Consider the following 20,473-nt stretch of genomic DNA (forward strand, 5'->3'; position numbering starts at 1 on the left):
GGACTAGCGCTGCCCACCCAACCCTAACCATGATCTCCACCTTCCTTCTTTTCCGTGCACCTTCTTGTGATCATCTGCTCACCTGTGCCAGCCTGGGCAGCAGCAGGGCAACATCCCCCAGTGCACTGTTCCTTGAGCCCCTTCACCAGCTCCTCCAGGATCTCTAGCCGGACCCTCAGAGCCTGTACCTCTGAAGCAGGGACAGGGGGCTCAGTGCCTGGGGGACAGCCACAGCCAGCTGAAGGGGGCAGGTTAATGCGGTGGGTGAACACCACCTGCTTCTCCCCTCCTTCCACGGTGTGCTCATACAGCCGAGAAGAGGGGCTTCCCCCTCCTGTGCGGCCCCCTGGCTGGGGAGGGGGCCGTGGGGCTGGGAGTGTCATGTTGGCCCGTGGAGAGAAAGGACCTGCTCTGACTGTGCCCAGCAGCACCAGGAGGGCCAGGTTGGAGGCTAGGGAACATTGAGCTGGCATCATTCAGGAGGCTGCAGGGAGAGAGGGAACATATGAGAGCAGCTTCACAGAGAAGGAGACAAGATGGATATCCCCACTTCCCCAACATACATACTCATTGTCCCACCACCCACAACTAATGTACCCAACTCACATGTATAAAAAAATCCACATTCAGCCCAACCCTAATAGACACCCTCCTTGAGCAGCATTGGTCTCTACCTTGTTTCTGATGCCATTTGGTCACCCTGCTCCCTGTTTTTATATTTTATGTATTTTTTTTTATTGTTCCACCCACACTTGTCTCTTTTGTTTGTTCCACAGACACCATAAGCTTACATCAGCCCAAAGGCCTTTGCACTCTATGTTCCCTCTGTTTGGGATGTTCTTCACAGAGCTCTTAGAGGCTGGCTCCTTCTTGTTTAAATCTTAACTCACATGTCATCGACTCTCAGAGGTCTTCCTTAATGCCCAGGTTGGGCAGCCTTTCATTACTCTCCATCACAGTGTCCTGCTTATGTTTGTGGGCTTTTCTTTTATATTAGCCCAAACTGGAAGCACCTCAAGTGTCCATTAATAGTAGAATATATAAGTAAATTGCAGCATAGTCATACGATGGAATGCTATACAACAATGAAAAACACCCTCTTGTTACATGCAACGACATGGACAAATTTCACATGTAGGATGCTAAGCAAAAGAAACCAGACACACAAAAGAGAACATTGTGAATGATACTATTTATCTGAGGGTCAAAAACAGGCAGAGCTCATCTTTGCTAATACAAGATGGGACAGACTTATTAGAAACATTTTGTACTTTGATTTGGGTGGTGGCAAAACAGACGTATACATATTGAAAAATTAATTGAGCTATACACTTTAGATTTGTGCACTTCACTATATGCACAAAATGTTCTTAACATACAAAATATACTTAATTATACAAAAATACACTTAAAATTTTTTCCCTTTAATCTCACCCTCCCTTCAGCCACCAGATATCTATCTTCTCTACTTCATGGCCATAGTTGTCAAAATATTTATCTTTACTTGCTGTTTCTATTTCCCCATATCTCATGCGTGTCTCAATCCACTCCCATCTGACTTCCCCACCTTTCAACCCCTGAAATAGCCCTGCCACAGGTCTCCCAATGATCTCAGTGTCCCAAAATCTAAAAGACATCCATCTTCACCTTACTTGACCTCTCTCAAAATCACTGGACACTGTTGACCACATCTTCCATTTTAGGACATTCTATATCTGTGCTATCTATATGGTAGCCAGGAGAGATATCTGGCTCCCAAACACTTGAAATGTGGCTAGAGTGACTGAAGCACTGAATTTCATTTAGCATTTTTTAAAATCTCCCCAGGTGATTGTAATGTCCAGCTGGAGTTGAGACCTACTGCTGTAGTCACACAGCCAGGTACCTTCATCCAGATCCATGACTTTAATTTCCAAACTATACCTCAATTTATAAACTCTCTCCTCTTAACTCCAAGCAATACATCCAACTTCCTATTTGGCATCTCTTCTTAGGTACCAACAAATTCAACATGTCTAAAATTGACCTTATGATCATTCTGCCCTGTACCCAACCAACCCCGTCTCAGTGTTCTCCATTGCAGCTCATGCCCCATCAATCATTCAGCCTTCCAAGCCAGAAACTAAACAGCCCATTCAACACCACTATATTTCATTCATATTTACCCATATTTTCTTGTAAATTGCTCTTTAATTTGCTTATGTCTCTCCCTCTAAGCATCATTATAGTCCAAGCTACTATCTACCTTTTGCTTGACAACTGCAATTGCCTTCTAGCTGGTCCCTCCTCTCCCATTCTTGCCCCTTGTAATCTTGTAAAGGCAGCTAGATGGCCCTCTCCTGCTAGAAACTCTTCAGTGTCTCTTTCAAATTGTCTTCAGACACTGACAGCCCTACATCATCTGGCCCCTGCTGACCTCTCCCACCTCATCCCTCATAACACTTCCCACCCTCTCTCTACTCCCACTGGCCTTAAGTCCCTCACACTCTTCCCAGCCCCAGACCATTGTATATGCGGTTCCCTCTATGTGAAATGCTCTTCCCTTTTCTCCTGGCTTCCTCATCCTTCAGGTCTCAGCCCCAAATCACTTCCTCAGGAGACCTTTCCTGCCCAGGTCAGGTTTCCCCATCATGCGATATTACAGCATCACATAACTCTTATTTGTAGCATTTATAACAATTTATAATCATAAATTTATTTGCAGGATTATTTTATTACTTTCTTGCTCACACTCAATCTTGCCCACTAGGCTGGAAGGTCCGGGGGGCAGGCACAGTATCTGTTTTTAGCTTGGTTGCTGCATCCTTGCATCTGGCACATAGTAGGTTCTCGATAAATATTTATTGACTATATAAATATTTAGTCAATTTATATAGTTCAATTTAAGCCCAGGACTAGCATCAGGGTTGAAATCAAGGACAGGACCAAGGTCAGGGCTAGGACCACGGACAGGGTCTGGGGCTGAAAGTTGGTTAGGAACAGCTGTTGGGGCAGAAGCTGACCAGGGAGCAGGCAAGGCGTGGATCCTGGCAGGGCCACGCGGTGCAAGCACTATGGAAAACCATTTGGCACAATCTACTAAATCTACTAGAGCTATATGCAAACGCTATGCCTTGGCAATTCCACTCCTAGGAATGTACCCACCTTAGCAGTACTTCTCACAATAGCCTCAAACGGGGAACTACCCAAATGTCTCACATCAGTGGAACAGATTACATAAAGTCTGGGTTGTCCACACAGTGGAATAAAATAAAGCAACAAGAACAAACTACAACAATATGCAGTAACATGGATGGGTCTCATTCATACGGGGTGGAGCAGGGAAGTCAGACACAGAAGGGAACATGCTGAAACATTCTATTTACATGCAGTGAGGCAACATTCTTCTGTAGTGTTACAAGTCGCAAGTGTGGTACTCCTGGGGAAGTAGTGACCAGAAGGGGCATGGTGGGGGACTTCTGGGACCCAAAGAATATCCTGTTTCTTGATCTGGGTGCTTGTTACCCAGTTGTGTTAGTTTGTGGAATCCACTGAGGTAAGAATTGGGGGGCACAGGGAGACAAGGGTTAGAGAGGGATAGTAGTGGGGTGCTCAGGGTGAACCATAAGAGGTGCTATGGTAACAGAGGAGTGTGGAGTGGCCAGGCCAGGATTTGGTTCAGGGGAAGGGTGAAGGAGAGGTGTCAGCAGGTGCCCAGTTCTTCCAGACAAGAGAGGCTAGAGCAGGAAGGAGGGTAAGGTAAGTGTGGAAATGCTAACTGATGAGGAGGGAAGGGACAGTGACCAGCATCTCCCCCCAGCATGCTCACATTTCCTGGCATCTTACTCTTAAAATTCTCCTCTGCGTCTGAGAAAAAGGAGTTTTCAGGGCTACCAGCCATCACACCCTGCCACCATCCCACAGAGACGGAAGGGGAGCTGGACAACAGGGACAGAGTGTTTCCACACTGAAAGGCAACCTGGCCAACGAAGCCCAGGCAGAGAGGTCCCCCAGCCCTCCCCTCAGCTTGGAGCATAGCCTGGGGTCTGAAGTGGGCTCTACCTTCCAATCCTGTTGCCCCATGTCTGAGGCCGTGCACATCACTGGTGCGTGCACACACAAATACACGTACACATACAAATATACTCAAGTGCACTCATCCACAAACACAAATATAACCATACTTCTTGTATACACATACTCATATTCATCCAAGGAAGCCTGCATCTTTGCAGGAACACACGTTGGACGGTGTGCTTGGGCTCACGCGTGTGCGCGCGCGCGTGCGCGCACAGACACACACACACAGACACACACACACACACACACACACACACACACACACACACACAGTCTCTTTCTTCTTTATTTCCTTCATACCCATTCATCAAGTGATGCCTAAAAAAGCTGATTTCTCATTGGCTTAGAGGGCAGCTGTGTGAGTCAAAGAACTTAGTTGGAGGGGAATCACACAGGAGGTCCTTCTCCAGTGGGGAGCAGAGGATACGGGTGCCCCACACCTGGGGAGGCCTTTGAGAGCTGTCCAGCAACCCTACCCCCCACAATTGGATTCTGCATCTTTCTCCACATGGTAGACTGAAGGGGGAGGGTCTCTGCAGCAGGAAGGAAAGAAGTGGGAAAGTACTGATGCTTGTCTGAGAGAAGAGGAGTGGTCCCCACAGACCATACCCCCAGAGCCTCCATCCCTGTCCCCCTCTCCTGCCGAGTCTCCACTGCCCCCACCACCACCTCCCATCTCCTGCCTGGCAGCTCCTCACTCCCAATTCTTGGCAGAATTCTGCTCTTCTCTCAGCACTAGGAAAACAGAAAACTTGTGTGTCCCTTGTGTCTCCCCCCATCATCCCTCCTACCGCTGCATCTGGGTGCCTCTGTGCAGTGGAGCGAGAGGGAGAGGGGATGCGGCCTCACCCTCTTGGCATCCTCCCCACAGTTGGAGGGCTGGCAGGGATGGGGGCATCTTCCCAAGCTGTGACTCAGTGTGCTGGGTATTCACGTCATAGCCAACTTTGACACTTTGCTCATCAGGGACTGTAGGTCTCAAGAGGTGGGGAAAGAGCTGGCTTCCTTGAGGGATGTTCTTAAGAGGGGGGATTTTGGTCCCATCCCCATGCTTCCCTCTGCTCCTTGGGCCACCAGAGGACTGAAGGTAGAAGGATTCCGAGACTGTGAGATGAAGGAGGGAGATGAGGGTGGGTTCCAGATACTGGGTTGGAAACAGGTGGCAATAAGGTACCAGGAGTGGGGAGTTGGAGGGACCAGATGCCTCTTATTCTGGGGAGCTAATAGGCCAGAGAAATGTAAAAATTAAGAGAAAGGATTTCCAGACCCCCAGTGGGAAAGAGTCGGGGTGGGGGGTGGGGGTAGTCAGTGAGAGATAGGAAGGCGGGTTCTGGTCCTGCACTGAGTGACCTGGCAGGACTTGAGGGAAAGGAAGTTTGCAGAATTGAGGTGTTGGGTCCCCAGGGGTTTGGAGGCAGGGCCAGGGAAAGGGGAGGGGGCTGAGGATCTGGGAAGTGGGTGGGGATTGGAAGTGGACACACAGCAGCTGTGGTGTTTCCGTGTTTCCGAGTTGCTTCCCAGTAGTTCCTCTCAGTTCCATTTCCAGTTGTTTCCAAGCCATTAAATTCTTTCCAGGCGAGATAAGGGGCCCGCCCATCCCACCCAGGGTGTGTCACGTGTAGGGGGAGGTTCAGACGGACAGAAGCAGGGAGAGCCTGGAAGGGGGACGGAATGAAGACGGAGCCCTGTGACCCTGGAGGCATCTCTCAATCATCCCAGCCCCGCTGAACCGTGAGTCATGGGTGCAAAGCTCTCTGCCAAGAACAAGTTTTAGGATTCTCTCTGCAGGCTCCGTGCCCATCCCAGACCTGGGAGTCCTGACTCTGCTCCATTTCAGCATTTCCTAAAGGCTCAAGACCCCCAGACCTCCCTCCCAGGCCTTGTAACCCACGTGTTGTCACCTGGGGAGCTCCCATCTGGATGCTCAAAGAAGCTCCTTCCTGGAGCTCTGGCTCAGCCTCGCCAGCCACAGCACTTGGGGTTCCACCAGCACTTTCCTCCTTCAGCTGGCCACCAGCTCAGCCTGGTCCCTGGTTTCCCCCAGCCTCAACCCCTCCGGGGCCCAGAGCCCCTCCTCACCGATAGCCACTGCCACCTTGGTGCCACCACCGGGTCCTGTCCAAACCCCAGCACCCGCCGCCCTGCACACAAATACACATGCACTGACCCACCTCCCAGACACACCTTCCACAGGGAGTCCAGTCCCCAGTGCATGGTCCGATTTCCTCTGCCCCAAAGGAAAGTCCTTGCTCTGGGAGGCTCTGCTGAGAGCTCTCCTGTCAGCCTTCACCTGTGGTGTGGGGACAGAAGTCCTCACCTCTCCCGGCTCTTCTGTCTCCCAAGAGCACCGTTCCTTACCTGGGTAACAAGCGGCTGCAGTCCCTCTGCACCTGCTCTGTCTCCGACCTTGGGAAGGGGGCGCTCAGGGCAGGGTGGTAGGTGCCCCTTGGCAGCCCTGGATTCCCTGGATGTCCCCTGCTTATTCCCTGCAGCAGGGGCTCACTGACCCGACAGTCGATCTGGGCAGCGACAGTGAGAAGGAGGGAGCCTGCATCGAGCAGGGGGAGGAGAAGGGGAGGACCAGCATGAGGTCAGGGAGGGGAGCGGAGATAGGGCAGGTCTTCCCACCCTCCCGCCCCTGCCAGGCCCTCCCAACGTCATCACATACCACCCCCCTCTCCTGCCATCAACCCGACCCCCCTCCCTGTCTGGGATCACTGAGTCCCATAATACACTCATCTCGCCCCTGGTCTGACCTCCCACGTCCTTTTCTTATCCCATTTTTACTCTTCCTCTTCACCCTAATCTTTATCCAAACAGACATCCCCATCCCTCAAGCCTTTTCTCCTTTCCCCCCACCACTTCCCCACCTGCTGCTCCAGCTCTCTGACCAGATTCCTCCTCTCTTCCAACTCCCTTCCCTATGGCCAGCCCCTCTCCCTCCTCCCTCCCCTGCACCTCCCCACCCTCCCCAGCTGCCACACTGCTCCAGCTTGGATCTTGCCTGATCTGTCTGGGCCAACACCCACTCCTTCATCCCCCCTCACCACCAATTGTCTCCTGGCAGTGCGGGGCAGGGACCAAAGTGGGAGGATGACAGGGGGAAACCTCCCTCCCAAGCCTAAATCCCTCTCCAACATGGAGCCTTCTCCAGGACTCCTTGTCCTCACCTCTGCCCCTGCCCGGCCCCAACTGCTCCCACCTGCGCTGTCTCTTTTTCTTCTATTGTCTCTGCTCGCCCTGCCTCCATGCTGCCTGGTCCCTGTCCGAATGTCTGCACTGTTCAGTCTACCTCTGGTTCTCAGCTCGGGATCAATGGCCCCTTTTGATTCTCCCACCTCAGCAAATTCCTAGAGAAATGGCAGATGAGGCTTGGGCACTGGCTGGACAAGGGCTTGGCTGAACCCTGGGTCACAGAAGACCTGGGAAAGATGGTGGAGTTCAGGGGAGACAGGGAAGGGAAGCCTGCAAGTTAGGAGGAAGCTTTAGGGCTGGAGAAAGAGCTAGAGGCAGGGGCAGAAATGGTGGGGCTAAGTTGTGAAAAGTGGAAGGGGGCTAATGTCTGGGTCCTGTGGGGAAGAGGGGCTGGGGTAGGGAGAGAGTTGTGGGCTGGGGTAAAAGGTCACTTTGATCTCAGGCAGAGATAGGAAAACTGACACCAGAGGGCAGGGGTGCAGACACACCCAAATCAGGCTGCTGCGCTGTTTCTCTGGCCTCATTTCTCTGCGTGCTTTGCTACCTGGATGAGGGGCTGAAAAGGAGACTTACGCCAGATGAGAACTATCCAGGTTGAGGGAGACCCCATCCCAGGTTTCAACCTGAGGATTAATTCTTGCTGCCCAGCTACAATCCTCACCATTAAGGAGTAGCTTGGCCAAGTCGCAGGTGATGGGTGAAAGCCTGGATGTGCCTGACTCCACTGCTTGGGCTGGGGCACAGGTGTCAGCACCCCAAGTCAGATCCCCGTGGTCGTGGGTGTGTGGTGTTCCCAGGTCAGGGTGTGCTGGGACAGCATGTGGTGGTACCATTTGCCTAGTTAGCTCCCAGGGCTGAGGGCAAAGGCTCGCATGGGCTCTCGCGTGGGTGTCCCCGTGTGTGTCCGTGTGTCTGTGGCTGTTTTTTTCCTGGCTTTGATGGGGAGGATGAAGTCAGCATCTTGGATAGAGCTGGGCTCAGCTTCCTTCCTCTGCGTTGGCCTGAGGCCCCCAGAGCCTGGAATAGCTAACGGCTTCCCTCAGATTTGCAGGCAGGGGTTGGGGGAAAGTAGATGAAAAGGTGAAGGGGGTCTGAAACAGCATCTTATGGGGGAGCAGACAGCACAGAGAACATTTTCTCTGAAACCCCCCAATTCCAGTAATTCTGTCCCATGGTCATAGCCTTTCTTTTTTTTTTTCATCCTATACCCTACGTCTCGGTTTTATTATTTAGGATGTATGGTCACCATAGGTATACTTGGCCCAGAGAGAGGCCAGGAGACCCTGGAGAGGAGCAAGAGCTGGAAGGACAGCTCTGAGGTATTGAAAGTCCACTGCTGGGGAGAGACAGGGTGCTGGAGTCAGAGCGGGGTGTGGGATTCCAGACATTTACAAGCTTACAAGGCATTTGAAGAAGCCACGGAGGCCTGACAGAGATGTAATTCCAGGTTTTCAGATAATCATTATCTAAAATTTGACTCCCACCCTGGATTTCAGGCTCTTGGAGGAGCTCGTGTCTCCTATATGCTTGCATTTTATCAGACAAGCACCAGGCCTTGCACAGAGCAGGTGCCTGATAAATGCCTGCTGGTACAAGGACTGTGAGGGAAGGCTGTGTGGCAAGAGGGCCTGGCAGGGAGCCCCAGCAGGAAGGCAGGGAGTCCAGTGGTCAGAGCTGGGGCACCTTCACCCAGATGTCCTGGGTGATGGGCAGAAAGGCTGAGGTGTCGTCAAGAACTGTCCAGGTGCTCTGGCTGTTCTCTGAATCCTCAGTCCAGGTGTCTTCAGCTCTGGGCCTCCATCCTTGAATGAACCTCCAAGTTCCTGTCATGACTTCAGGAGGATGTGGGGTATAAGGTATAGCACGGTAGGAAAGGGAAAGCCAAGGAAGACAAAGGAGACTAAGGGCAATTAAGGGCAAGGGCCTGAGGGATGGGAGAGGCAGCGAAGAGAGGCCGGGGCTGCAATCCAAGGAAGCAGTCCCAGGGAGGGGAAGATAGAAAACAGTTGTACTGGGCTTCCGTTTACAAAGCGCTGACACCGCAGCATTTTAGTGCCACTTCGTGCTAAGGACTCGGAGGCTCCCAGGCTCTCAGGGACTTGTCCCAGCAACCTTGCTAGTGGTGGTGAGGGTGGGCCTCAGCCCAGGTTTTCTGATTCCAGAGCCTGTGTTCCTTCCCTTTCTCCAGGAACAGCCATGGGAAGACTGAAGACTTCGGGCAGAAACAAATGAAGGGGGTTCTGGAAGGACTTGTTTGAGAAGGAAGGGTGGATGATCTGGATTTCTGAAACTTCTTTCTGCATCCAGTTACCATGTAGATTCAGTTGGAAGAAATTGCCAAGTATAAGTCACAGGGTCAACACTCCACTATTGAGATTTGGAGGCGGGAGGTGGTGAGAAAGGGGGACGTGGAGAGAGAAGACAGCCTGGGATGAAACATGGGAGAACTAAGAAGCTGAGGCTGAAAAGGGGGCAAGAGAGCCACAGGAGGAAGGGTTTGGACTTCCTCTGCCTGAAGCCATGGGTGTGGGGAAAAGGGAGGAGGGAGGACATTTCTATCCCGTGACAAAAGAAAGTCACAGAATTATTTTGTTCTCTGCTCTGGGGCGGGTGGGCGCCCGTATTTACCAGAGGGACTGAGGTCGCTGTAGCAACCACACATCTGGGCCCCGGAATCCAGATGTGCTGTATCCAGAAGCCATAGCAGAACGATGAGGCAAACGTGTCAGGCTCCCCAGTCCCGGCCCCGCAGCTGGGAAGAGGACAGAGGACTGGAGCGGGGAGGTGAAGGGAGAAGGGGGGAGGAAGGAGGAGAGGGCTGAGGTGGGGAGAAGAGAGGAAGTCGTGGAAGGGGACAAGGAATGTGGACAAAGGAGTGGAGAGGGCAATGGAGGGGGTGGTGTGACAAGGGAGGACGTGTCCAGGGTCAGCAGAGGGAGGGGATGAGAAGACAACGAAAAAAGAAAGGGAGCAGATAGTGAGGCCGAGGGGAAGGAAGGGGAAATACAAAAACAGCGAGAAACAACAGATGAACAGACTAAAGAGTCAGAAAGAGAAGGCGGGGACTCGTGCTGGGTAGAGGGCAAAGCGATGCAGGAAAGAAGCCTAGAGAAAAGAGAAGAGGGAGAGAGAGTGCGTCAGGGGTGGTAAGAGGAACAAAAGGCGGATTCTGAGGAAGGAAAGCAGAACAGAAAGATAAAGAGGGCCTGAGACAGGAAGGAGCCAACAGGAGGCACTAAGTTACAGTGGCCAGCATGCTGAGATGACCAAACGGGGGCTGTGGCTGGACACCCACGTGGGCCTGGAGGGCGGCAGCCCAGACAGACCTGCCTTCACCCCTGCAGCCGACTGACCTCCTCTTCACACCCCTCTCGGGCCTTCCCACCACCCCACTCCCTGGTCCAAAAGAGCCTGATTCCTGCCTGGTTCACACCCAAGTGCCAGCTGTCCCTAGCTGCCACTTCGCAGGAGGAGCTGCAGGCCCCACCCGAGAGCACCAGGCTGATGCCAGTACTTCAAACACTTTCCCGAGCAGTGGGGGCGGGTGGGGCAGGAAAGAGAAAAAGCAATGGGACAATGAAACAGTGATGGACCCAGATGGGTTAAAAGTGGAACAGAGGAGAAAAGGACAGGTAAATGGAGAGAGAAAGGAGCAAGGGATGAGGGGAGGGTGTGCCCACTATGGACCAGGCACTGTGAACATCATCTTTTATCCTCACATCAACCCTGAGACGTGGGTAGGAGTAGCCCATTTCACAGATGAGGAAACTAAGGCTCAGAGTGTTTAAGTTACCTCTTAAGGAGGCCCACTAATAAAAGGCAAAGCAGGGACTCCCACTCCCACTCAGGTGGTCTGCCTCCAAACTCCTTGTTCTCCTTGCACTCACCGCCTGGATGAGGCTGGATAAGGCTCGAGGGACGTTGGGACAGGAAGTGCTGATGGAGGAGCCAGGACTGCCCTCTGGAAGGAGGTGAGGCCTAGTTCCTGGGGGCCCTGGTTCCAGGTTGCCGTAGTTACTTGGTCTGTTTTCACCCCAAACACAGTAATGGGGAAGGGGGAGAGCCTGGCTGGACACGTGAGGTTCTTCCCCCGTTTCAGGCCTGGGCTTGTGGCCCAGGCGGCCCCTGTCCAGTGATCTGGGCGTTGAGCCCAGGCCTAGCCCACACCCTCCCACTGACCCAGGACACTCCTGCAGGGCCAGGCCGGAGGTGCTGCCGGACAGGAGCTGCTGACAGGGGACCCCCCCAGGTTGAATGAGACTTGGCCCCCCACCCTTCATCCTGTCCCCCTTCCTCCTAATTAGAAAGTACAGCCTTTCCTGCTGGCCCCTCACTCATCCCTTATTTTCAACTGGGTTCTCAATCTCAGTTGCCTCCAGTTTAGGGCTAAGAAGATGTTCTTCAACATCCCCCTTCTCTCCAAACACTGCCCCCTGTCCCCTGTGGCTCCTCCTCTCTGGGCTCACAGCCCTTGGCCCCAGCTCCACTGTTTGTTCGAGCTGCTCATCCTGGAAAGCAAGCGGGGGAGAACCTGCTAGAGGGCCGGGGACCCAGGGAGGCTGCTCACCCTAAAGGGCGTGGGGCCCCCTGTCCTTCCTGTTTACTCAGACACATTCCAGGATCTGTATCCTCTGGCTGGTCACGCCATGGGACATCACTCCCCCGCTCCCCCGTTAGACAGCAGACGTCCAGAGTTGCAGGGGTGGGGTAAGGGGATGACTTGAGGTCTGCGATCGCACACCCTCCCCACCCCAGAGCCAGCTATGTCTTCAGTGCTTGGTTCTGACATACGGGCCCTACAGAAGCCACCTTCCCCCAAATTCCCTGTCATGAGCCATCGTTCCTTCAACTCCCTCCAAGTTGTTTATTTAATAATAAAAAAGAAGATATGCACAAACATCAACCTGGCCTCCCTCCACCATGCCTCCTTTACGCCCAGTAACTAGGTCCCAAATGTAAAAACTCCCCTTGTCCCACCTGGGGACTAAATTCCCACCTCCACCCCCCCAAATAGAAACAAAAGAATAAACAATGTACAGGAGCTCCCCCACCACACTTAACCTCACTCAACACCTTCAAAGAAAGAAGGAGGGACTGGGGGTTCCTAGAAATGAGAGAAGCCCTATATTCCAAAAAGGGGCACGAAGAGAGGTAAAATTCCACCCCACCCCAAATAGGTGCTTAACCCCTCACCTATCTTTCCTTGACCAACTGCCCCAAGCCCAGGGATGGGGAAAATTCAAAACAGTCCCACTAGGTCAGCCCCACCCCTGCCCCCCAGTTCTAAGTCAATGTGAGCAGCAGAGGTCAGGGATGATTGAGGTAGAGGGGCTGATGGGCAGCCGGGGGGGCCTGGCTGGATGCAGAAGCTGGCAAGGGGCCGCCTGTGGCATTGCCCGGGGTGGAGGACGGCTGTTTTCGGAGCGAGGGGGGCACTGTGGAGGTCTTGATGTGAATCACCCGGGTGTCCATGACCTCACACTCGATCTGCATCATCTCCTCATAGTCCCCCGGGGGCCCCCGGCCTGACAGGGTCTCTGTGAGAAGGGAAGAGGTGAGGGAGAGGGGAGGGGAGGCACACAGAGAGGAGGGGTTGGAAAAGTGGTGGTGGACAGGGAGGAAAGGGCAAGGGTGATGAGGCAGATCCCCAGTGGGAGTTCAGAGAGAGGGTAGGGATGGAGTTGGTGCAGGGAAAAGGAAAGAAGTAGGAAGAGAAAATGGCATTTATGAGTGTGAGGTCACAGAGGGGAGGATATCAGGAGAAAAAAGGAAGTAAGAGTCTGGCAGGTTCCCAGCCCACCCCTCATCTGCCCAACACCTCCACTAAGGGAGGACCCGCACCCTCACTGGCCTCCCGTCAGTCTCCTGTATCTTGTTTTTCTCTCCACCCCTTTCCAGCTTCTCACCCAGGCATCTAGCATCTCTGCGGTATCCCCGCTCCGCTCCCCATTTCCCCCCTCAACTCCGCATGCTAGATCTCCTATCAGAACTTCCCCCTCCCTCAATTTCAGGATCCCTCCCCACACTGGGCAGGGAAAGAATTACCATTGGGGGCCATGGCGGGCATCACCAGGGACATCTTGGGCCGAGAGGTCTTGTTGTGGCTGATGGCTGGGAGCAGCAGGTGGTCCTGGGAAACAGAGGGGCCAGGCCGAAAGGATGGAGAAGAAGATGCCGACAGGCTCCCTGGCCATACTCTACAGCCTCAACCTGCAGACAGACTGCTAGAGAACCCAGGGTGATGGGGACAGGCCAGGAGGAGAAACTCACCCTTCGGAAGGAGACAACATAAAATGTGTCCTCCCGTCGGTCGATTGCATCCAGGAACTCTGGCTGCGAACGGTCTGGGTGGCGATATAGCTGCAGCTGGCCCACAGAATCCCTAGGCAAGTGGGGAAACAGGAATTGTGAGCAACTAAAACCCAGTGCCCAGTTTCCACTGGGGAAAGCGGAGAGGATGAGAGAAAAAGAGACAGGAGACCCCTGGTGGATGAAGGAGGCATAATGCCAGGGGTGACAAAACTCCAAGCACAGGACGGTCCCTGGGGGTATAGCTCTTTGGAGTGGAACCTCCCTTAATAATAAGCACCCAGTAAAGACTCACCTTTCTGGGGGCCCAAGGGGCTGGGTGGGGACTGCCTTAAATGGAGGTGACTTCTTCCATAGCTGAGACTTCTGGAAGGAGAAGTATCTAAGGATTTGAAGAGGGTGAAGGGAAAAGGGAAAGAGACAGACGGCCCCTGGAAGCCAACGCCACCGCACACCCACCCTTCCACTGCCCCCAACCCCCACAGTTCGATAACTACTTAAAATCCCCAGGACAGTTAGCCCCTGTCCTCACCTGGCTGTCCTTGAAGCAGCCCCATGCCCTCCTACCTGCCTCTCCTGGGCCCTCGGAGGGACCTTCCGCCGGCCTCTCTGGTGGCGCTGGACCCAGCCACTGAGCTCATCAGCAAGCCTGGGGAAGCAGAGGAAGGGTAACACCTCCATGCCCGGCCACTCTCCTACTCTCATCGCCCGAGGGAGGGAGAGGAGGACTGAGGGCAAGGCGAGCTGGTGCTTCAGCACACGGGACAGCCAGGCCGTCTGGGGGCAGGGGGAGTAGGGGAGCTCAGGACAACAGGGAAGGCGCCCCAGTGGTGAATCCCCCACACCTCAGGGACTCAGTTCGGTTGAAGTGCCGGCAATCAGAGGAGAGGAAGAGCTGGTCCAGGTCTCTCAGCAGCAGCTCCCTGGCGCCCCCGGGGAAGGCCGTCAGGTTCCTGGAGTGAGGCAGGGAGGAGGCAATGACCCAGGGCTGCCCCGCACTCCCCCATCAAAGAAGAAGACAATGATGTAAAAGAACAACTCTGGCTCTCCTCAAAGTTAGCTTTGAGGGAGAAGACACACTCAGGACCCCCAAAATAGAGAGGGCCCTCTCCTCACCTGAAGCTTGGCTGGCCTGCAGGGCTGGACTGGGGCTCCTCGGGGCCCTGAGAAGGACGCTGCGGGGGCTCAGCTCCATGAACAGGCTCTTGGGCCGAGAACCCCAGCAAGTGTCTCCGGGGTCGAGGCTCCTCTCTGCTCATCCGAGGAGAGATGGGAGCTGGAGGAGGCTCACTGATGCTGTGGATGGGGAAGGACAGAGTATGAGGAAGAATTCCAGCTTCAATGAGGGGCTAGTTAAGAGCAAGTGCTCTGCAGACAGCCTGCCTGGTTCCAATCTGCTCTTTGAGACTGAACCTCTTCACCTGTAGGATGGAATGAGAGCAGTCCCTACCCCTAGCCAGCCAGAAAACATGAGAAAAGGAGAGCGCTGAACCAAGAGCCCGGAACTAAGGAAGCACTCGACAGTCACTGTTTTTATCAGTGTTCTCACCATCATCTACTCCACAACCTATCATTTATGAGAGAAATGATGGAACAAGAAAGGACTGGCTGGATACACCATCAGTGTCAAGGACACCATAGCTGTCTGTGGGTACGTGGGATGAAAGGGAGGGCGCCAAAGCAGGCAATCAGGCAGCAGAGGGGTGAGCTCCACCCAGAAGGTTCTGGGGAGGCAAGGAGGGTCTCACCTGACAGGCCCAAAGTTGAAGGCAATGAAGAGAAGGAAGACCATGATGCAGACCACCTTCCTGTTTCCGGACCCTAACTTGAGCTCGCTGTTCTAAGGTACAGAGAAAGAGGGAAGCTGGAGAGGGTGAGTCATCCCCGGGAGCCCAACACCCGCTGGTCTCCCAAGGACACCCGGGTCTTACCTCAGCCAGCAGGGCCTCCAGCCGCCGGCGGAGGGCAGCATTCTCCCGCCGGAGCTGCTGGTTGTCGGCCAGCACGGCCTGCAGCCTCGCTTCCAGCCCCTGCAGGTACTCTTTCTTCTTCCTCCGGGACTGGCAGGCTGACTCCCGGTTCTTGATCATTCGCTGCTGCCGCTTCAGCAGCTTCACCTACGCAGGAGAGGGTCAAAGAGAATGAAAGAGGGGCGGGGCGAGAGGGGAGCCACGTCCTCTGCTCCAGGGACCCGTTACTCCACGCTCTAGGGCGCTACTCTCCTGCCTCCCTAATCTCTGCTTGCACAGCCAGAGAGGGGTTTTTCCTCTCTACTAAAACATTTCAGGGAAGGGGCCCTGCTCTCAACCACTCCGTAATCCTGATCCTCAGAGCTGAGAGAAGTTAAGACTGTAGGAGGAACTTCCTCCATTCTCAGTTCCTTTCCTTGATGGGTGGTCTTTCTTCTCAGTTCTCCTTTTTAGGACCCAACGTTTAAGCTTGCTATAATGAAAGAAGAGTTTACCTAGTTTTCCCTTAGGAAGCAGCATCCCTCTTCCACCACACAGTATGACTGCCCTGACTGATTTACTGAGACCACTCCCATTTCTCCATCTGCAGTGACAGCAAAGGTGAAGAGCCTCAAACTACAAGGAGTTGATACTCTTGTATGAAAGAGGTCCACTCTGACCTTCAGGATCATTTTATGGGCCCACTTCCTCACTTTTTGCTCTCTTTTCACTCTACAGTTCTCTCGCATTACAGTTCTCTTCCCCTCCACTACCATCCCTACTCCTCCCTCCCCAATACTTACATCCACCTCAGGTGGGCAGGAGTTCCCTGGCATAGGAGCTGGAACAATGCTCTTCCTCTCAGGTCTTGGAGCAGGGGGGTTCGGTCCCTCAGGCTGGACTCGAATAGCACCTTGGATGAGGAGGACTGGCGACACTGGGGCAAGTGAGCAGGAGAAGGAGGTCAGAGAGCTGGAAGTCAGGTGGGTTCCTTGTGTCCGCAGCCACACCCGAGCACCCAAGGGTTGGGAGCCTCAATGGCTGTGAGCTCCCTGAGAGGGTCAATCCAAGTGGCCTCCTTCTCTCCTTTTTCAGTACCTGGGGGTGGCTGGACGAGGGGCTGCAGAAGGACAGCGGTGCTGGGAGGCACAGCTCTGGGTGGCATCGGGACAGCAGTTATCACCACAGGTTTGGGCTGCAGCGGTGGCTTCCGGGCGGGCAGGGCTTTGCCTGAAGGAAGGTGAAAGGAAAGAAGGAAGGAATATGAGGACTACAGTCCTCTTGCCAGGGATCCCAGGTGTCAGGAGGCCCCATTACCTGAGGAGCCATCGGAGGATGGGCCCACGCTGATCTGAACGGCACCAAGTGGGGCGCCTGCGACATCCCGCAGGAGACAGCCTTGAGGGGATGGGGACTCTGTCTTCACTTCCAGTACCTCCTCTCCTATAAAAGCCTATGTGGGGCATTCCAGAAGATATGTGAGTCAGGAGGAGGGCTGAGGAGAAGAAGCTGAAGAAGAGAAAGTGTTCACACTTCTGAGAGTCAGGAGGGACTCACGGGGTGCTGGAGGGAGGCAGGGACGCTGATGCTCACCTGGCTGGAGGACTCTGCAGAGAGCAGGGACGCCTCAGAGTTGATGGAGGAAGATGGAGAGACAGGTTCTATCTTAATCTGGACATCTGTGGGATGGCAGGACAAGACAAAAAGCTGGGTATCAGAGAAGCACTGAAGGAGACAAGGGCCAAGATGGGGAGATGGGAGACATGGTCATTTTCCTTGCACCTGAAAGGAAAACTGTTCTTGCTGAGGAGGGCAGTCTGGGAGGAGGGGAGCCACGGAGCTGCTGACCTGCTGGCTCTCCTTCCCCCTCTTCACCCAGGACCCCCTCTCTCCCTCCATGGCCCCTCTCAGGTGTTTTCACCAGTGCTGAGTTTCCCCCATGGCTGCCCTTGCCCTTCTCTCTCCCTCTTTCTTCCTCATACACCTTGTCCGTTCATGGAGACGAGGCCCAAGCAGGGACTCTGCAGCATTCCTATGGGCCTGAATTCCTGTCTGGTTAGACTTTTACTGCACCCTGGCCCAATGCTATCAGGCATCTCCACGCTAACAACTACCCAGGCTATGTTTCTACCCTTGACTGCTTCCTGGTGTCCTGATTCTGACTCCCAAGCTCCCTGCTGGTCACTTCCATCCTCATGCCTCCCACCCCCAACCCCTGGTCACCCAGATTCAACTGGTCTTAAACAGGGCTCACTGGTTGTCCCTTTATACAGATTCCCTTCGTACTCTGTCAGCCTTCTAGGCACCAAGTTGCAAAGCTCAGTCACCTCTGAGCCTTCATGGCCTCTGATAAATCTCTCTTTGAGACTTGTTGACTGCCCCATGTAGGTGAACCCATCTGAGAGCCAGGTTCAGCCCTCTTATGAGCTTTCATGGCATCTTGTGATAATCTCTACACCTTCCTTGTCTTTCTCCCCTGACCACACTGCAGGATTCTTAAGTCAGTGTGGTGGTTATATGTTCTTCATCTCTGTATCTCCAGCACCCTGTCCAGTATCTGGCATGGAGTAGGTGCTCAATAAATGCAGGTGCTGAATAAATATATAAGAGTAAATAAACTCAATAACACTTTAAAAAAATAGCACAAGTAATGTTATTTGTAGAATCTAGGAGTTGGGTATAGGGTATCCCAACTTTCCTGTATGTTCGAAAACTTTTATAATGAAATCTTGAGGGAAAAGTAACATAGATAAATATGCCCTAAACTGTCCACAAGTTTTTATAAAAAAAGCAAAGCAATGAGAAGTTCAATCACACAGCAGGTATGAACAAGAAAAGAAAGAAAAATCATCCCCATCTCTTCAGTGCTGCCTTTGCTGTGATTTCCTGAAATTCTCCCTCCTATTCCTGGCCTCTCTCCTGGTTATCTGCTGTTTCCCCTCCCACCTTTTCCTCCCTGTCCTGCTGACTGCAGTCCCCCTTCCCATACAAACACGCACACACGCACACATGTACGTACACTCTACCTTGGTGTGGCCTGGGGATGACGTAGGCTGTTATTACCTGAGGGATCATCGGCGGTGGGGCCCACATTGATCTGGACAGTTTCAAATGGGGATGTTGGATCATCTCCCAGGAGGCAGAGTGGGGGTGCCAAGGACTCTGTCTTCACAACCAGCACCTCCCCTACACCAGAGGCCTGGGTAAAAGTGAGGGTGAAGCAGAGGGCACAAAAACAAGGAAAGAAAACAAAGGACGTGTTGAGAGTAAGAGCTAGAACAAATGCTTTAAAGCTTAACTGAACCACCAGTTACTTGACCTTCTGCTTTGAAAGGTACTCAACATCTCCCTAAGCTGCCTCTGGCCCCTTGTTCTCTCTTTCTACTTTATTCCTGGGAGGGATGATGAAGTCTCACGATTTCAAAAACTGCCTTAGAGTGGACAACTTGGCTAAGAACAGTTCCAGAACTCTCAGCAGCTAACAACTTTCTTCTTCCTAGCCCCACCATAGCTGCCACATATTTCTGTATATTAAAAAACTCCATTTTCAATTCTAGACAACCAGAGTGTAGATGTGGAAAACGAGGAGATTAAAGAAATGGCAAAGGCGGAAAAGCCCCCCACCCCCACCCCCACCCCCACGACTCAAAGCACAGATCATTCCCTCAGCATCTGCAGGTGAAGGGAAGGGAGCTGAGTCCCTGCCGCGGAGAGTAGGAGGGAGATGACTCTCTCACCTGGGTGGAGGGCTCTGTGGAAAGATGTGATGATTCAGAGCTGAGGGAGGAGGAAGAGCAGGGAGAGGATGGCTCAGACTTCACCTGAAGATCTGAAGGAAAAGGGGTTAGAACATAACTAGGAAGCAAGAGTCCAAAATGTGTCCAAGGACCCCAGGTAAGGACCCCTCCCTGGGCAAGGGGGAAGGAGCACATATAAGGGATCAAAGACGGAAAGGAGTCTACAGGCACTGGGGTGGAGGAGGCGTGAGGATAAGAGGAATCACATAATTTCTGGGGAACAATGGGAAGATCAGGGTTTCTGGAAGGTGAGGGACTCACAAAGGGTATCTTACCTGGAGAGATAGGCAGAGGGTCCCAGGGGGGTTCGGGAGGGCTGATATCCATCCCCAAGTCCAGGGGGCTGCTGCCAAACTGAATAAGGGAGGATATTAGGCGGCAGGGGTGAGGAGGAAGTGGTGGCTCCAGATGAGCTCTGGCCTGGGGACGAGTCCTGGTTCTGGGACCATTCCCACCCACCCAGGGTAAGAGACTAGGCTTGGGGAGCGATACCGGGACATCCTGCTCCAGGCAACGGAAGAGCTGCGTCTGCTCCTCGGCCACTTCATCCAGGCCGGCGTACAAGGTGCTGTCTGCAAGAGGCGCGGACGGTCATGGGGGTCGTCCGGTAGCGCCGCACAAGGATCCACACTCTGCCCTCACCCCATCCCTCATTGGCTCGGCTCGGCCAGACCCACCGCCCGCCCACTAGAAAAGTGATACAGCTAAAGAACTTCACTCCTCCTTCCCCGACCCCGGAATAACTCCAGATTTCCGCAGGGAGTACAGGTCTTCCCCAACTCCCGTTTCCTCCCCCAAAGCACAACTAGCCCCTCTGTTCCGCCTTCCTTCAGACAGTAGATTCCCTATTTGCCCAGCCTTCCTCTATGGGCCTCCGCGCCTTAGGGACACAGTATGCCACAGCCCTCTCCCCACCCCGAGGCCTACACTCCACACACCCCAGTCCTCCGGGCTCAGCAAATTATCGGTGAAAAAACGCGTCGGATCCGCAATCTCGCTGAGAAGCATCAGCTCCGCCATCTTTCCCCCCCGCCCCCCAACCATGAGACGGTTCCCAAGGCCCGCCTCTCCCCATCAGCAACTAATCAGTTGACTCTTAAAAAGCGAGGGGTCGTCCCGGAAGCGCTATCGACCAGTAAGAGACCTGGGTACTGAGCACGTGAG

General features: G+C 53.6%; 2 protein-coding genes and 1 long non-coding RNA gene across 15 annotated transcripts in view; 1 reads left to right on the forward strand and 2 right to left on the reverse strand.

Moving 5' to 3' along the window:
• Positions 1-6,574, reverse strand: part of TNXB (tenascin XB) — a 49,978-nt gene extending 43,404 nt beyond the window's left edge. For 8 of the 13 annotated variants that reach the window (XM_032462712.1, XM_032462711.1, XM_032462714.1 and 5 more), the window contains exons 1-2: positions 6,418-6,572; positions 83-484 (exon numbers count right to left, since the gene is read on the reverse strand). In XM_032462712.1, coding sequence (XP_032318603.1) covers positions 83-476 — 394 coding nt within the window. In that variant the 5' untranslated portion in view covers positions 477-484; positions 6,418-6,572. Of the gene's footprint in view, positions 1-82; positions 485-6,417 lie in introns of all 13 variants that reach the window. The other 5 variants (XM_032462713.1, XM_032462709.1, XM_032462710.1 and 2 more) reach the window with 2 other exon arrangements.
• On the forward strand, positions 5,639-10,029 carry LOC106728917. Its single transcript, XR_001365196.2, has 3 exons — positions 5,639-5,790; positions 8,488-8,573; positions 9,443-10,029. It is a non-coding gene; the product is annotated as an uncharacterized LOC106728917 (long non-coding RNA).
• A 2,065-nt stretch (positions 10,030-12,094) lies between these two features.
• ATF6B (activating transcription factor 6 beta) lies at positions 12,095-20,408 on the reverse strand. The gene is made up of 18 exons (XM_006178802.2): positions 20,248-20,408; positions 19,802-19,881; positions 19,585-19,663; positions 19,250-19,341; positions 18,576-18,711; positions 17,106-17,191; positions 16,830-16,965; positions 16,611-16,742; positions 16,316-16,449; positions 15,495-15,680; positions 15,312-15,403; positions 14,680-14,859; positions 14,409-14,516; positions 14,131-14,212; positions 13,859-13,929; positions 13,525-13,636; positions 13,300-13,384; positions 12,095-12,791 (listed from the first exon to the last, which is right to left on the reverse strand). The coding sequence occupies exons 1-18, from the start codon at positions 20,351-20,353 to the stop codon at positions 12,562-12,564; spliced, it is 2,127 nt and encodes a 708-aa protein (XP_006178864.2). The 5' UTR covers positions 20,354-20,408; the 3' UTR covers positions 12,095-12,561.
• Between the last annotated feature and the right edge of the window lie 65 nt (positions 20,409-20,473).

The sequence above is a fragment of the Camelus ferus genome, chromosome 20 (genome assembly GCF_009834535.1).
Source record: "Camelus ferus isolate YT-003-E chromosome 20, BCGSAC_Cfer_1.0, whole genome shotgun sequence".
NCBI classification, from domain to species: Eukaryota; Metazoa; Chordata; class Mammalia; order Artiodactyla; family Camelidae; genus Camelus; species Camelus ferus.

Excerpts from the sequence above, each read along its gene's own strand:
- ATF6B (XM_006178802.2), bottom strand. The coding sequence starts at position 20,353 with ATGGTTGGGGGGCGGGGGGGAAAGATGGCGGAGCTGATGCTTCTCAGC. Across the intron at positions 15,681-16,315 it reads CCTGCCCACCTGAGGTGGAT|GTGAAGCTGCTGAAGCGGCA; the intron begins GTAAGTATTGGG and ends TCTCCTGCGTAG. Across the intron at positions 14,213-14,408 it reads AACCGAACTGAGTCCCTGAG|GCTTGCTGATGAGCTCAGTG; the intron begins GTGTGGGGGATT and ends CTGCTTCCCCAG.